Source organism: Schistocerca gregaria, chromosome 1, assembly GCF_023897955.1.
Source record: "Schistocerca gregaria isolate iqSchGreg1 chromosome 1, iqSchGreg1.2, whole genome shotgun sequence".
Lineage (NCBI taxonomy): Eukaryota > Metazoa > Arthropoda > Insecta > Orthoptera > Acrididae > Schistocerca > Schistocerca gregaria.
In genome coordinates, this window is record NC_064920.1 from 141,943,125 (window position 1) to 141,961,253 (window position 18,129).

Below are 18,129 nucleotides of genomic sequence, written 5' to 3' on the forward strand. Positions count from 1 at the left end.
CCGAGCAACTCGCTCGTCACAATACGCCAGTCACTACTCATGATGAACTGTGGTATCGTGTTGAAGCTGCATGGGCAGCTGTATCCGTACACGCCATCCAAGCTCTGTTTGACTCAATGCCCAGGCGTATCAAGGCCGTTATAACGGCCAGAGGTGGTTGTTCTGGGTACTGATTTCTCAGGATCTATGCATCCAAATTGGGTGAAAATGTAATCACATGTCCGTTCTAGTATAATACTGTATATTTGTCCAATTATCATCTGCATTTCTTCTTGGTGTAGCAATTTTAATGGCCAGTAGTGTCTATATCATCAGCTGAAGTCCTTCATCCATGTAATGGGATAGACATCCACAAATTGAACATTTATTTCTGGTTTCTTAATGTAGGTATACTTTCTTATTAGATACAAGTAAAAGTCAAATATGACCTAAGAGGAAAGTGGGGGACGACTTTGTTGGTGTTGGACATCTTCCTTTTCTGTGGTACACAATTTTCAAATAAATTTTAGGTTTAAGTTACTTGCTTTAAAATAAAATCGTACATATAAAAGTATAGTTTGTTACAAATTACTGAATAATATTAAACGTTTCTCATGATTGTATTACTCAGTTATCTTCGTTTACATCAAGAGATTCTGTTGTTGGGCTTGTTGTCACTGGGTTCCAGAACTGCATCTTATATTGAACAATGTGCACCAAAGATTTCTTGTTGTCATCCGTTTTGTTGTGATTTATAAGCAGTAAAAATATGTACTTTCTTTGAAGGGAGATCCAAAGGTTGCACAGCTTTCTTCAGCCAAAAAGTGTCCATCGTCAAGCCAGCAATATTCATCTTGCACGTGACACTATGCGTTTTTTCAGCTGAGAAAGTCATCCCCCGGTATTTGAAAAAGTGAAAATCCTTTTCAGGCTTCTAGGAATAGCTTTACCATAAGAATCATCGCTCAGGCAGGAACATATGTAGAATGTAGGCCACCAGGAACTGTAGTTGATAAAAGAATCCATCTTCATTTGAACAATGGAAAACTTGTTATAGTTTTTGAGGAATATTTTATGAGTTCAACAATGTCATCCGCTGTATAGCGTCTTTCCTCCTTCCACCAGCATGTTATAACTAGTTTCCTATGTGCATTATAAGGAAAACTGACGGCTTTACCAGACTCGTGTCATAGTGCAAACAGGTTTCCTTTTTGCGGTAAACATTGCATTGATCCACTCAGAACAATAATCGTAAAAAAACTGACATTTATAAATTTCCACTTCATCGAAATTCATCATTTGCGCTGCAATGACGAGTAAGGGACGAATTTACTTTAGCACAACAAGTTCTATTTTGGGAAACGTGAGACTAATTAATACACGCGTGTACACATTTTCTTTCCATTGAGTGTTCTGCTTTTTACCAAATAATATCTTATCAATTAATTTTGTAAATCACCTGGTCGTAATTGTCTGTTAGATGGTACTGCTCCTCCAGCAACTCATACTTCTGTAGTTATTACTTTAGTTGACTTTCAAACATTGATTCTATGCAAATGAAAATTTTGACAGTTAAGTGTTCTAACTCAGTGTTAGTGCACACACATATCTACATTTTAAAATTATATTTATCAGTTTTCTCTGTTCGTGCTGAGTTACTTCCCTTGTAGAGTAAAAGGTAGAATATTAACCCCAGTGTTATGTGTGTTTTCATTCATAATATATAAAATATTCCGCCAAGAACCGATGGAACAGTCAATCAATGCAAATTTTGGAAAGCCTTCGGTTCTAGGAAGCGTAGGATAGGTATTCAGGGAGTTGTTGGAGGGGCGTCTTAAGCTCCATAGTTTCTCTCCATAAATGTGCAGCTACACAACTGGTAATTAATAATATAGCACTATGAAGACCGCATGCAACAACGTCTAGCGTGTAGTTTTTGCTTGGATGTGCAACTGATTAGCATTTCAGCGTAACCACTTAGAGTATTTAGGAGAAACGTCGTCTACATTTTGTTGTTGTTGTTGTTGTTGTTGTTGTTGTCTTCAGTCCTGAGACTGATTTGATGCAGCTCCCCATGCTACTTTATCTTGTGCAAGCTTCTTCATCTCCCAGTACTAACTGCAACCTACATCCTTCTGAATCTGCTTAATGTATTCATCTCTTGGTCTCCCTCTACGATTTTTACCCTCCACGCTGCCCTCCAGTGCTAAATTTGTGATCCCTTGATGCCTCAGAACATGTCCTACCAACCGGTCCCTTCTTCTTGTCCAGTTGTGCCACAGACTCCTCTTCACCCCAATTCTATTCAATACCTCCTCATTAGTTATGTGATCTACCCATCTAATCTTCAGCATTCTTCTGTAGCACCTCATTTCTCAAACTTCTATTCTCTTCTTGTCTAAACTATTTATCGTCCACGTTTCACTTCCATACATGGCTACACTCCATACAAATACTTTCAGAAACGACTACCTGACACTTAAATCTATACTCGATGTTAAGAAATTTCTCTTCTTCAGAAACGCTTTCCTTGCCATTGCCAGTCTACATTTTATATCCTCTCTACTTCGACCATCATCAGTTATTTTGCTCCCCAAATAGCAAAACTCCTTTACTACTTTAAGTGTCTCACTTCCTAATCTAATTCCCTCAGCATCACCCGACTTAATTCTACTACATTCCATTATCCCCGTTTTGCTTTTGTTGATGTTCATCTTATGTCCGTTCAAGACACTATCCATTCCGTTCAACTGCTCTTCCAAGTCCTTTGCTGTCTCTGACAGAATTACAATGTCATCGGCGAACCTCAACGTTTTTATTTCTTCTCCATGGACTTTAATATCTAGTCCGAATTTTTCTTTTGTTTCCTTTACTGCTTGCTCAATATACAGATTGAATAACATTGGGGAGAGACTACAACCCTGTCTCACTCCCATCCCAACCATTGCTTCCCTTTCATGTCCCTCGACTCTTATAATTGCCATCTGGTTTCTGTACAAATTGTAAATAGCCTTTCGCTCCCTGTATTTTACCCCTGCCACCTTCAGAATTTGAAAGAGAGTATTCCAGTCAACATTGTCAAAAACTTTCTCTAAGTCTACAAATGCTAGAAACGTAGGACTGCCTTTTCTTAATCTTTCTTCTAAGATAAGTCGTAGGGTCAGTATTGCCTCACGTGTTCCAACATTTCTACGGAATCCAAACTGATCCTCCCCGAGGTCCGCATCTACCAGTTTTTCCATTCGTCTGTAAAGAATTCGCGTTAGTATTTTGCAGCTGTGACTTATTAAACTGATAGTTCGGTAATTTTCACATCTGTCAACACCTGCTTTCTTTGGGATTGGAATTATTATATTCTTCTTGAAGCCTCAGGGTATTTCACCTGTGTCATATATTTTGCTCACCAGATGGTAGAGTTTTGTCAGGACTGGCTCTCCCAAAACTGTCAGTAGTCCCAATGGAATGTTGTCTACTCCCGGGGCCATGTTTTGACTCAGGTCTTTCAGTGCTCTGTCAAACTCTTCACGCAGTATCGTATCTCCCATTTCATCTTCATTTACATCCTCTTCCATTTCCATAATATTGTAATCAAGTACACCGCCATTGTATAGACCCCCTATATACTCCTTCCACCTTTCAGCTTTCCCTTGTTTGCTTAGAACTGGGTTTCCATCTGAGCTCTTGATATTCGTGCAAGTGGTTCTCTTTTCTCCAAATGTCTCTTTAATTTTCCTGTAGGCAGTATCTATCTTACCCCTAGTGAGATAAGCCTCTACATCCTTACATTTGTCCTCTAGCCATCCCTGCTTAGCCATTTTGCACTTCCTGTCGACATCATTTTTTAGACGTTTGTATTCCCTTTTGCCTGCTTCATTTACTGCGTTTTTATGTTTTCTCCTTTCATCAATTAAATTCAATATTTCTTCGGTTACCCAAGGATTTCTACTAGCCCTCGTCTTTTTACCTCTGCTGCCTTCACTACTTCATTCCTCAGAGCTACTCATTCTTCTTCTACTGTATTTCTTTCCCCAATTCCTGTCAATTGTTCCCTTATGCTCTCCCTGAAACTCTGTACAACCTCTGGTTTTTTTAGTTTATCCAGGTCCTATCTCCTTAAACTCTCACCTTTTTGCAGTTTCTTCAGTTTTAATCTACAGTTCATAATCAATAGATTGTGGTCAGAGTCCACATCTGCCCCTGAAATGTCTTACAATTTAAAACCTGGTTCCTAAATCTCTGTCTTACCATTATATAATCTATCTGATACCTGCTAGTATCTCCAGGATTCTTCCATGTATACAACCTTCTTTTATGATTCTTGAACCAAGTGTTAGCTATGATTAAGTTATGCTCTGTGCAAAATTCTACCAGACAGCTTTCTCTTTCATTTCTCTCCCCCAATCCATATTCACCCACTATGTTTCCTTCTTTCCCTTTTCCTACTCTCGAATTCTAGTCACACATGACTATTAAATTTTCGTCTCCCTTCACTACCTGAATAATTTCTTTTATCTCATCATACATTTCATCGATTTCTTCATCATCTGCAGAGCTAGTTGGCATATAAACTTGTAATACTGTAGTAGGTGTGGGCTTCGTATCTATCTTGGCCACAATAATGCGTTCACTATGCTGTTGGTAGTAGCTTACCCGCATTCCTATTTTTATTCTTTATTAAACCTACTCCTGCATTACATCTCTTTGATTTTGTATTTATAACCCTGTAGTCACCTGACCAAAAGTCTTGTTCCTCCTGCCACCGAACTTCACTAATTCGCACTATATCTAACTCTAACCTATCCATTTCCCTTTTTAAATTTTCTAACCTACCTGCCCGATTAAGGGATCTGACATTCCACGCTCCGATCCGTAGAACGCCAGCTCTCTTTCTCCTGATAACTACGTTCTCTTGAGTAGTCCCCACCCGGAGATCCGAATGGGGGACTATTTTACCTCCGGAATATTTTACCCAAGAGGACGCCATCATCATTTAATCATACAGTAAAGCTGCATGCCCTCGGGAAAAATTACGGCTGTAGTTTCCCCTTGCTTTCAGCCGTTTGCAGTACCAGCACAGCACGGCCGTTTTGGTTATTGTTACAAGGCCAGATCAGTCAATCATCCAGACTGTTGCCCTTGCAACTACTGAAAAGGCTGCTGCCCCTCTTCAGGATTCACACGTTTGTCTGGCTTCTCAACAGATACCTCTCCGTTGTGGTTGCACCTACGGTACGGCTATCTGTATCGCTGAGGCACGCAAGCCTCCCCACCAACGGCAAGGTCCATGGTTCATGGGGGATTGGGTCTACATATTATCTATACGAAAAGATTACGCAGCGGGTTTCTCATTCAGAAGTCGCATCGGTTGTCTGTGAGAAGTCCACGTTAACTTTGACAGCAGCAGAATTGTTGCCTACTGCGATTCCAGTTTATCTTTGCGAGATACTGCGGCTTACATTTCTCAAGATACCACGATTTTCATGCGAATATGGAACTTATATTTTGAGGAAGGCTACGTTTAACGTCATGAGGAACAGGTCCACATGACTAACGCCCGAGAGGAGAGCACTACTGTTAACTCAGCTGTGCAGGATAGTACAACTACGTCACTTTTAGTCAGGTATTCTGCTTTTTTGCAGGAAGACAAATATCCACACGGAACTTGCGGCGATATGTGTAGTGTCATGTACTGTTGGCGCGGCAATCACTGCTGCGGACCGATGGCGGTGAACTCAACAACACTGGATACAAGAGTGGGACCATATTGTCTAAACAAGGTATTCTTGGTTGTAGATACAGTACAACAATGGACGTATCCATATGTGGAGGCCCTGAGGACGTCGAACGTCCTAGCACCTGGCATGATGACATGTCATGCATAGCTGGTAACATCTCAGCAGCCATTCCATTTCTGATATGTTAGTGCTGGTGGTGTGCCACATATCGCCCTAACATAAAACCACATTTTGATCTTGCCATTCTGATGTTCTCCTGATCTCTGATCCACTGAAGGCATGGCATAGGTTACTGCCGGATGACTCGCTAGTCCCCATGACTAATCTGGCATAGAGTTCAAGCAACATAAAATATCTTATCCACATCTGCAATCCAAGCTCATCTGTACTCAATGCCCAGCCAGTTTAGAGCTAAGATTGCTGCCAGAATGGTCAGTGCTATGTACTAAATTTTGAACATACCCCAAGTAAGCAAGTACAAATACACTCCTGGAAATGGAAAAAAGAACACATTGACACCGGTGTGTCAGACCCACCATACTTGCTCCGGACACTAGGAGAGGGCTGTACAAGCAATGATCACACGCGCGGCACAGCGGACACACCAGTACCCGCGGTGTTGGCCGTGGAATGGCGCTAGCTGCGCAGCATTTGTGCACCGCCGCCGTCAGTGTCAGCCAGTTTGCCGTGGCATACGGAGCTCCATCGCAGTCTTTAACACTGGTAGCATGCCGTGACAGCGTGGACGTGAACCGTATGTGCAGCTGACGGATTCTGAGCGAGGGCGTATAGTGGGCATGCGGGAGGCCGGATGGACGTACCGCCGAATTGCTCAACACGTGGGGCCTGAGGTCTCCACAGTACATCGATGTTGTCGCCAGTGGTCGGCGGAAGGTGCACGTGCCCGTCGACCTGGGACCGGACCGCAGCGACGCACGGATGCACGCCAAGACCGTAGGATCCTACGCAGTGCCGTAGGGGACCGCACCGCCACTTCCCAGCAAATTAGGGACGCTGTTGCTCCTGGGGTATCGGCGAGGACCATTCACAACCGTCTCCATGAAGCTGGGCTACGGTCTCGCACACCGTTAGGCCGTCTTCCGCTCACGCCCCAACATCGTGCAGCCCGCCTCCAGTGGTGTCGCGACAGGCGTGAATGGAGGGACGAATGGAGACGTGTCGTCTTCAGCGATGAGAGTCGCTTCTGCCTTGGTGCCAATGATGGTCGTATGCGTGTTTGGCACCGTGCAGGTGAGCGCCACAATCAGGACTGCATACGACCGAGGCACACGGGGCCAACACCCGGCATCATGGTGTGGGGAGCGATCTCCTACACTGGCCGTACACCTCTGGTGATCGTCGAGGGGACACTGAATAGTGCACGGTACATCCAAACCCTCATCGTACCCATCGTTCTACCATTCCTAGACCGGCAAGGAAACTTGCTGTTCCAACAGGACAATGCACGTCCGCATGTATCCCGTGCCACCCAACGTGCTCTAGAAGGTGAAAGTCAACTACCCTGGCCAGCAAGATCTCCGGATCTGTCCCCCATTGGGCATGTTTGGGACTGGATGAAGCGTCGTCTCACGCGGTCTGCACGTCCAGCACGAACGCTGGTCCAACTGAGGCGCCAGGTGGAAATGGCATGGCAAGCCGTTCCACAGGACTACATCCAGCATCTCTACGATCGTCTCCATGGGAGAATAGCAGCCTGCATTGCTGCGAAAGGTGGATATACACTGTACTAGTGCCGACATTGTGCATGCTCTGTTGCCTGTGTCTATGTGCCTGTGGTTCTGTCAGTGTGATCATGTGATGTATCTGACCCCAGGAATGTGTCAATAAAGTTTTCCCTTCCTGGGACAATGAATTCACGGTGTTCTTATTTCATTTTCCAGGAGTGTACTTTGTCCAGTCACTTTAATGTGATCACCTTACAAATGGTGGAATAACAACCTTTTGCAGTGTGAGGTGTGCAGGATGAAAGTCAATGAGGCTCTTGAAGGTAGAGACTTGGGTGTGGGGCTGTGCTTATTCCAGTGCATAGCCAATCTCAGTTGAGGATTCATGTTGCGTTCAGCCTGATCGAAGTGGTTCTACAGATTTTCAATTGGGTTTAAATCGGTGGAGCCTGGTGAAAATCAAGCAAGGAAGAATGAGATGGGTCGGATATGTACAGAGAATGCAAGAAACTCAAAGTGTTAAGGAAGAGTTTATAGGAAAACCTGAAAAGAGAAGGAGAAGACGATCACCCAGGAAAATGTGGCCTGAAGATATGGAGGAGGATTCCAGAGCAATAGGTGTCAGGAACTGGACAAGGATCACGAGGGACAGAGAAGAATGGAGGCATGTGACAAAGGAGGCCAAGGTTCTACGTGGACTAGCTGAAAGCAAGTAAGTCTGGTGGACAGCGGAGTACAGTAAACTCATCCTGATGGTCTTCAAACCACACATGTACACTGTGAGCTCTGTAACACACTGAATTGTTCTGCTGCTAGGTGCCATCGTGTCGTGGAAAAATAAACTGCATATACGCATGGACACGGTCGCCAAGAATAGATGCAAAATTGTGTTAATCCACTGTGCCTTATAGAACGACGAAACGATCCACGAAATGCCACAAAAACATTTCCCCGACCGTAACGCTTCCTCCTCCAGCCTTTACCTTTCTGACTATTTTTGTGGGGAATTTGGTTTCACACTGATGAACATAAAACGTGATTCATCTGGAAGTACCACCTGTCTCCACTCAGTGGACCTCAAGTTAAGGCAATGGCGCACAAATTCCAGCCTTCATTGCTGAGGAACAGCAGTCAGCATGGGTGCATATACCATGTGCCTGCTGCAAAGACCCATACTCAGCAATGTTCGCTGAGCAGTCGCTGAGGAGACACTGTTAGCTCGCTGATTCATCTGGGGCGTCAGTTGCTCAACACTTGCCTGTCATCTCGCCCGTACACATCATCACAGCCATCATTCACTTCTGTCATCTATGACCCATTGTGGAGCACGGTCGCCTCGATGGCGGTTTTGGATGGCGCCATTTTGCCGTGCGCAGTGTATATCAACCACGGTGGTATGATAACGGTTCACGGACTTAGACATGTCGGAAATGCTTTAATCTTTAGCGCGAATACGAATGATCAACCCATTTGGATGTCTAGCTCCTTTTCCGCATTAGGATAACGACTGCACTGTTTTCTGCATCCCTCCAACTCGCTTAGCATACCCATCATTACCAGTACTGCCACCTGTGACTGGTTATTTCACGTTGATGTTGAACACAGGAAGTGGTCACATTAATAGGATTGGACCATGTATTATGATCAATTATTTCTGCTATACGCAAAATAAGTTAAATTTTTATTGTGCTATCTTTCCTGGTGCTTCAGTTTTAATGGCCAGCAGTGTGAATAAAGATTCTACAACAGTGCTGTACCATGTCATATATACGAGGGTCACTACAAAAGAAATGCACACTATTTTTTAAAAAAAATCATCTTTTATTCTACATGTTTGAAAGTTTTACAGTGTGTAGATACATCCTTTAGGAACAATATTTTCATTTCTCCACTTAATTTCCATCCCTCTCAACTGCCTTAAGCCATCTTGGAACCAGCGCCTGTATACCCGCACGGTAAAAATTCTGGACCAACCTGTTGGAGCCACTGTTTGGCAGCATGTGCAAGGGAGTCATCATCTTCAAACCTTGTTCCACGAAGAGAGTCTTTCAATTTCCCAAAAGAGATTAGGCGGGTGTTTCAGTGTTGTACATCCCAGTTTTGTGATCGCTTCCATGGCTTTTTGAGTGACATGTGGCCGTGCATTGTCGTGCAACAGCAAGACATTCTGCTTTTGCCGATGTGGTCGAACACGACTCAGTCCAGCTTGAGGTTTTTTCACTGTCGTCACATACGTATCAGAATTTATGGTGGTTCCACTTGGCATGATGTCCACAAGCAAGAGTCCTTCGGAATCGAGAAACTTTTCCAGCAGAAGGCGTGGTTTTTAATTTTTTTTCTTCTATGAATTTGTACCATGCCACTCCATTGATTGCCTCTTCGTCTCTGGTGAATAATAATGGAGCTACGTTTCATCACCTGTCATAATTCTTCCAAGAAATTCATCTCCACCATGCTTGTACTGTTCCAAAAGTTCGCTGCATACTGTTTTTCTTGTTTCTTTGTGAGCCACTGTCGACATCCTGGGAACCCACCTGGCACAAACTTTTTAACGCCAACACTTTCAGTATTCTGCAAACACTTCCTTCCACTATCCCAGCGTAGCGTGACAATTCATTCACTGTGATGCGTCTGTCAGCAATCATCAATTCGTTAACTCTCTGCACATTGTCTGGATGTGTGCAGTACGAGACCTGCCACTGCGAGGACAATCCTCAATATCGCCGTGCCCGCTTTCATCAAGTAACCTGTTTGACCACCGACTAACTGTACTGCATCACAGCAGCATCTCCGTACACTTTTTTCAACCTCTTGTGGATGTTTCCCACCGTCTCGTTTTCACAGCACAGTAATTCTATGACAGCACGTTGCTTCTGACGAACGTCAAGTGTAGTAGCCATCTTGAAGACATGCTGTGACGGCGCCACTCACGGGAACAGGTTGAACTAAGTTTGAAAACAAGCGGGAATGATGTATATACACGCTGTAAGACTTTCACACATGCAGAAAGAAAACTGTATTTTTACAAAAGTAGTGTGCATTTCTTTAGGAGTGACCCTCGTAGCGTTACAGAAGTTGAGGAGATTTGCAGAGAGCAGGGAACGGAGAGGAGGTGTAAACTCACTCTTCGATGGGCTCGTTGGGGGTGGCGTCTGCGGCGGCGGGCGGCTCGTACACGTAGAGGTCGCCGTGGACCTTCTCGACGGTGCCGATGTCGCTGTAGAAGGATTCGAGACGGTCGACGATGTCGCTGTGCGTGAAGTTGAGATAGAGCGGCTGCGACCAGTCCAGCAGCATGTCCTCCTCCTCGAGCAGCGACAGCTCCTCCAGGCGGTCCGCCGGGCAGAACACCGAGAAGCTCTCGTATAGGCGCCCGTTCGGCTGCAACAGCGCACCACCTCCTAAGTACTGGTACAAAGCTGGCTCTGACATCGATCTGCTGTAGAATTTTAGAACATGTTTTTTGCTCACGTATCACGTCATTTCTTGAAACCCAGAATCTACTCTGTAGGAATCAACATGGATTCCGGAAACAGCGATCGTGTGAGACCCAACTTGCCTTATTTGTTCGTGAGACCCAGAAAATATTAGATACAGGCTCACAGGTAGATGCGATTTTCCTCGACTTCCGGAAGGCTTTCGATACAGTTTCGCATTGTCGCCTGATAAACAAAGTAAGAGCCTACGGAATTTCAGACCAGCTGTGTGGATGGATTGAAGAGTTTTTAGCAAACAGAACACAGCACGTTATTGTCCACAGAGAGACGTCTACAGACGTTAGAGTAACCTCTGACGTGCCAGAGGGGAGTGTTATGGGACCATTGCTTTTCACAATATATATAAATGACCTAGTAGATAGTGTCGGAAGTTCCACGCGGCTTTTCGCGGATGATGCTGTAGTATACAGAGAAGTTGCAGCATTAGAATATTGTAGCGAAATGCAGGAAGATCTGCAGCGGATAGGCACTTGGTACGGGGAGTGGCAAGTGACCCTTAACATAGACAAATGTAATGTATTGCGAATACATAGAAAGAAGGATCCTTTATTGTATGATTATATGATAGCGGAACAAACACCGGTAGCAGTTACTTCTGTAAAATATCTGGGTGTATGCCTACGGAATGATTTGAAGTGGAATGATCATATAAAATCAATTGTTCGTAAGGCGGGTGCCAGGTTGAGATTCATTGGGAGAGTCCTTAGAAAATGTAGTCCATCAACAAAGTAGGTGGCTTACAAAACACTCGTTCGACCTATACTTGAGTATCGCTGATCAGTGTGGGATTCGTAGCAGGTCGGGTTGACAGAGGAGATAGAGAAGACTAAAAGAAGAGCGGCGCGTTTCGTCACAGGGTTATTTGGTAATCGTGATAGCGTTACGGAGATGTTTAGCAAACTCAAGTGGCAGACTCTGCAAGAGAGGCTCTCTGTTCGCGGTGTAGCTTGCTGTCCAGTTTTCGAGAGGGTGCGTTTCTGGATGAGATATCGAATATATTGCTTCCCCCTACTTATACCTCCCGAGGAGATCACGAATGTAAAATTAGAGAGATTAGAGCGCGTACGGAGGCTTTCAGACAGTCGTTCTTCCCGCGAACCATACGCGCCTGGAACAAGAGTGGGAGGTATTGACAGTAGTACGTGAAGTACCCTCCGCCACACACCGTTGGGTCGCTTGCGGAGTATAAATGTAGATATAGATGTACAACGCACTCGTGAGTCCCACTCTAGAGTAATGGCCAGTTGTGTGGGACGCAAACTAAGTAGCGCTGCACTGTGAGACATTTTGACTCCCGTTTCTCTGTGACTGTGACGAGAATGTAGCTGTACAATGAGGTGACAAAAGCCGTGTGATAGCTATACATACATATGGTATACACATGGCGGTAGTATCGCGTGCATTGGCGCATTTGTCGTTTGTACTAAGGTGATTCGTCTGGAAAGGTTTCCGACGTGGTTATGACCGTACGACGACAATTAACAGACTTTGAATGCGGAAAGGTAGTCGGAGCTAGAAGCATGGGACTTTCTATTTGGGAAATCGTTAGAGAATTCAATATTTCGCGATCCACAATGTCAAGTGTGTTCCGAGAATACCACATTTCAAGTGTTATCTCTCACCATGGACAACCCAGTGGCCAACGGCTTTTACTCAACGACCGAACGCAACAGCGTTTGCCTATAATTGTCAGTGTTACAGAAAATCAACTCTGGGTGAAATAACCAGAAATCAATGTGGGAGGTACGAAGAACGTATCCGTTCGGACAGTGAGGCGATTGGCGTTAGTGGGCTAGGGTAGCAGACGACTGAGGCGAGTGCCTTTGCTAACATCACGATACCGCCCTGCAGCGCCTCTCATGGTTTCGTGATCATATTGGTTGATTCCCAGACGACTGAAAAACCGTGGCATGGTCGGTTGAGTCTCAGTTTCAGTTGGTAAGAGCCTTAAGGCGCAGACCCTACAAAGCCATGGACCGAAGTTACCAACAAGGCTCCATAATGGCGTGGACTGTGTTTAAATGGGTTCTCTGACCCAAGTGAACCGATCGTTGACTGGAAATGGTTATACGAGGCTCGTTTTTTTTTAAGTAAGTACCGTTTTGAAATTTAAAAAATACGTGCTAAGATATCTCAATAATTTTTTTTTTACTTGAAAGCCTGTACCCTAATCTACGCACTGACGCCATGACAGTCTGATGCTTCCTTGTTTACGTTGTCTACTGAGTGTTTAAGATGCCTTCTACAATCCCGCCGACGGTGAACTACGGGCTGTTATAAAGATTTCTTGGTGATGAAGGCCTAAAAGCGAAAAGCGATTGATATTCATCTTGAGATGTGTGCAGTTTACGGAGAAAACATTATGAGTGATGGAATGATAAGAATGTGGGTGAGAGCATTTAAAGATGGCCGCACAAATGTGCACGATGAACAACGGAGTGGGTGTCCTTCAGTCGTTAATGAAAGTTTGGTGCAAGAAGTGGACAATAAGGTGAGAGAAAACAGAGACTCTTTTCGATTTCCTCCTTGCGGGATGACTTTCCTAATGTGTCTCGTAGTGTTTTGTATGCCATTGTGACCGAGCACTTGAACTACCGAAAATTGTGCACACGTTGAGTACTGAAAATTTTGACAGATGTGGGCAAAACCAAACGTTTAGACAGTGCATTGACTTTCTTTGAGCGGTACCACAACGACAGTGATGATTTCTTAAGGCAACTTGTTACGGGCGACGAAACATGGGTGGCCTACGTCACACCAGAATCAAAGCAACAGTCCATGGAAGTTGAGCAAGGCCATCATTTTGCTGCAAGACAATGCCCGTCCGCATCTGCCGAATCAGAGCAAATATCTCATCACATCTTTTCGATGGGAAACTCTAGATCATCCTCCGTACAGCCCCGATCTTGCGCCCAGTGACTACCACCTGTTACTGCACGTGAACAGACACGTGGTCGGTCAGCGACGAAGTCAAAACAGTGCTGATGCAGTGGTTAACAATTCATGCGGCAGATTTCTATGAGGAGGGTATTCAAAAACTGGTACAACGTTATGACAAGTGCCTCAATATTCACGAAAATTATGTAGAAAAATAGATTGAGGTACAGGCTTTCATGTAAAAATAAAATTATTGAGATATTTTAGCACGTCTTTTTTTAATTTCAAAACTGTACTTAGGAAAAAACACGCCTCGTATTCCGCTACTTGGAGACTATTTGCAGCTACTCATGGACTTCATGTCCTTAAACAACCATGCAATTTTTGCGGATGACATGTGCCGTATAATCGAGCCGCAATTGTTCCCAATTGGCCTGAAGAACATTCTGGACAACTGGAGCGAATGATTGGGCCAAACAGATCGTCCGACATGAATCCCTTCGAGTATTTTATCGAAAATCGAAAGGTCAGTTGGTGCACAAAATCCTGCAGCGGCAACTCTTCCACAATTATGGACGCCTATAGAGATAGCATGGCTCAGCATTTCTGCAAGGACCTCCCAATCACTTGCGTCCATACCACGTCGAGCGGGTCCACAATGCCGGTTAAAAGGAAGTCTGACGCAACATTAAGAGATATCCCATGAGTTGTCGTCTCAGTGTACTTTTTACGGTCGCAACCAGTGACATTATTTATATAAATGTTTTTATTGCTTATATGGGCAGACCACTATCCATCTTATTTGCATTAATCTAATACAAAACACACCTAAGGTTGGTGTATCAATTAAGCCCCACTTACATTTCGCAGCTTCTATATTGTTTATTTAGGCATTTGGACTTTCGGATATCTTACCTACAGTACTGGAAAGTAAGTCTACTTCTCTTTTAGGAGGAAAAGGGAAAATTAAGAATTACATAATTTTTAACGTTGTAAATAATTACGATCCACCAAGAGAGCCCTACGATGACCATAGATCCTAAGTAACGTCCAGGGGGTGTGCTTAATAAGGTCCACACTGTACAATTTTTATAGAAGTAGAAAATAAAACACATCATAATATTAAATGTTGTAATTTAGTCGTGACGAAGTAATGTAATTGTAAAGATTCATTTTAGCACAAAAGTAGTAGTGGTCATGACTTTAATGATAGTATTTATTAGCAGAAAAATTTAAGGAAGCAAAAAAAAGTGCAAGCTCATACTATGAGAATATTACTAGCAGTGGACCTTACTTTAAACCGGATCTTGTTACACCTCTACCTTGCGTGCTATAAAATATTTTCTATGAGCATCTAAATTGGGCAAAATAAACTATTGCATCATATCAGAAATCTGTCCATTGTCTACATGCAATACAAAAAGTTAGAAAAATATTTCAACCTAAACTGTATACGACTAGCTCTAGCTGTGTGTGCTTTGCATGAGACGTGTGTTTAAAATTCGGTTGCTTGCTATGTCAGTCTGTAATATATCGTGATATTATATTTTGATTCACGATGTTTGCGATCTGTTTCAGTGACCGTATAGTTTTCCAGAGGCCCTATTGCGAAAGCGTTTTCAACTTCTGGCATCTTGTACTCCTACTTGCTAGTTAATTAAAATCATAAAGGAATTTGTCAGTCATTCTGCGTTCTCATTCTGTTCTTGTTCTTGACCTGTAAGGTTCAGCTTGAACGTATCTGTATTATGTTGCGCTAATAACACTGATAATCATTTGAGACAATGCTTCGCGTATTACTTATGAAATCCTCCCGCTTTTCAGATCTTTAAATGATTGTGGCTCTCAAGTCCGAAAATAGTAGCGTTAGTATTTATAATGTACAATGTATTTATGTTCCTATGCGGAAAGACTATTAATTGAGATTGTTTGTTCCTACATTAAAAAAAAAATAGATTCCAAAAGGAATATTGTTCGTCACGCCACGTCACGAGATGGGAGAAGCAGTCATAACATCGTTTACTTCCGCTTGCAAATACATGGCACATCGTAAGTCTTTCCTAGGCACAGTTACAATGGATACGAGCGGATGGGTGACGTGACTTCCTCAGGTTCTTTTTCCTTCGTCGATTTCTTGGTCACTGGCGTCCTCAATACTTCTCATCACATATAAAATACGTATCACAGTTTCACCGCTGCAATTACCAAAATGGGATACCTCTAGCAACTTGGATGTACCGTCTCACAACACAAAATATTTCCCCATTTTTGTCCCAGTCCAGCCACACAGCTCTGTAGACTTCATCTTACCCAAAACCAATCTGCACTGAAGAGTAGGTGTAAAGTTTTACTTGTTGTCACCAGCGTCGCTTCCCGCCCGACATATCCCAGCCGTTTTCATTGAGTCTAACAGCGAACTAATATCGATGTCACACTGTAAACTATCCACACTTTTCTTATTTGTTTTTTTTTATTCCATTCATTCTGCTAATTGCACCCTTTATTTCCCGCTCTTCCTCCGACCAGCCAACTTCTACACGTTCATTCCTTTGTGCTAGTGCCACACATCTCTGTTAAATGTCAACGCTCACATGGAATGAGCAAATTTCTTAAGACACTGTTAATGACAGACATTTCTTAAATTACATATGTTCATTACTATACATAATTATTGCAATAAAATACTACTACTACTACGAATAATAATAATAATAATAATATTAATAATAATAAAAGTTTTGCCAGGTGAAACAAATACCTAAATGAATCAATAAAATGAAACCTATCCTAATAAAGTAATGTAGTAATCTTTTTGCTGTTTCTGATGTCTTTTGTTGTTTTGCACTACCTGGGCAGCGTCTACTGATGCTACAAACTTAATATCCCGACCCTGAAGTCATATTTTACAGCAATGTCTGCAAATGTCGTCAGGAAAAGTGAACTTACCACATATCATGAGGAAGCAGCACCACGTCTTCATCAATATTCTGCAGAGCACTGTGAAGTTTGTGTAATATTATTTTGTATCGTTGTAAACTCACAAGTGCAAATAACGCTGTACTGAGACGCGATCTGTCGACGCTGACTAATCGTATTTCGTGCTTTTGTCTAACCCGCGCCTGAACAGCTGAATGCGAAACGTGTAACCGCAAGCGCCAGAGGACGACATACGTACCCTGGCGCCTCTCATAGCAAGACTGTTATTGACTTCTACATTATTAGTTTTTACGTAATTGCTAAGTGCAATGAGTCCTAGAACGAGGGACTCTGTCTTTAATCGTACATGAAGATTGACGTTTGCTAAACTGGAGTATTTCTTGCTGATTGTTGTGCGCCAATTTAAGAGGAATTTCATGTTTAAAGTTAAATGGGAATGAAAGTATGATGATAAATGTATGGACAGTGCTGTAAGAAGATGACTAAACACATGTATGACATTAGGTTGCATCTTCAATATTAATTTTTGACTCACTAAGTATCGTTATCATCGAGTTACTGCTACACAATAGATTAACGTTGAATAAAATTCAGTTCGCGAGGAAAAATTTGCAATTTTGTATACGGTCATAATACTCCTTTTGTCATCACTGAACAATTTAACTTGCAAATAGCATTCACTCCGCTCTACGAACTCCGAATTCGTATTTGACAGTTCACCATTGCACGTAGGTGAGCCCGTGATCTTTCTGCAAGGTGTATGATCTGTTTCTGTGTGTGTCATACTAAATAATTTCAGAGGGCGGAGCCTCCTGAGATCATCGTGAAGGATGGCCGAACTTCATCAAGAAATTGAAATCTGTCTGTCTGGCGTGAGCAATCTAGAGTTAAAGCTATATCGACGGATTATGCAGCTGAACAATTCTTTGGTTCAAAATTAAAGCTCGATAACTACACCTTTATATCGGATCTGAAATTTATCTTTGGACATTCAATGTAATTATTCGTGATTCATGGCAAAGACTGCTATCACTTAAAAGTCAAGTTCATAATAAAAAGCTACATTAAAGGTCAAATCTGTTACCTGGCAGTTATTGAACTATTGGTTAAAGAGCTGAAATATCCAACTACTTCAAAATTTTCTCAATTTTAAATGGTGTGGTCTGTGTGAGTGTGTACTGTGTAGTCCGCTCTCATTAGATAATATATACCACTTGCTATTAAAACCACCGGGCCTCATACATAACATGTAATTGTTACAGATACATACAGTTCAGTTGTCAAATAACAAATTAACAAATAAACAGACACATACATCCTCATGTATTTCGGTAGAGAGAGAGAGAGAGAGAGAGAGAGAGAGAGAGAGAGAGAGAGAGAGAGAGAGAGAGAGAGATAAAGTAAGTGCATGGGAGACGG

The 18,129-nt window shown here is 42.9% G+C and overlaps 1 protein-coding gene across 1 annotated transcript in view; it reads right to left on the reverse strand.

Annotated features, from left to right (window-relative positions):
- The window catches only part of LOC126334915 (uncharacterized), a 549,387-nt gene that overhangs the window by 32,974 nt on the left and 498,284 nt on the right, over positions 1–18,129 (reverse strand). Inside the window, exon 4 of the mRNA XM_049997637.1 lies at positions 10,524–10,780. Within this exon, the coding sequence (XP_049853594.1) occupies positions 10,524–10,780 (257 nt within the window). The remainder of the gene's footprint in view (positions 1–10,523; positions 10,781–18,129) is intronic.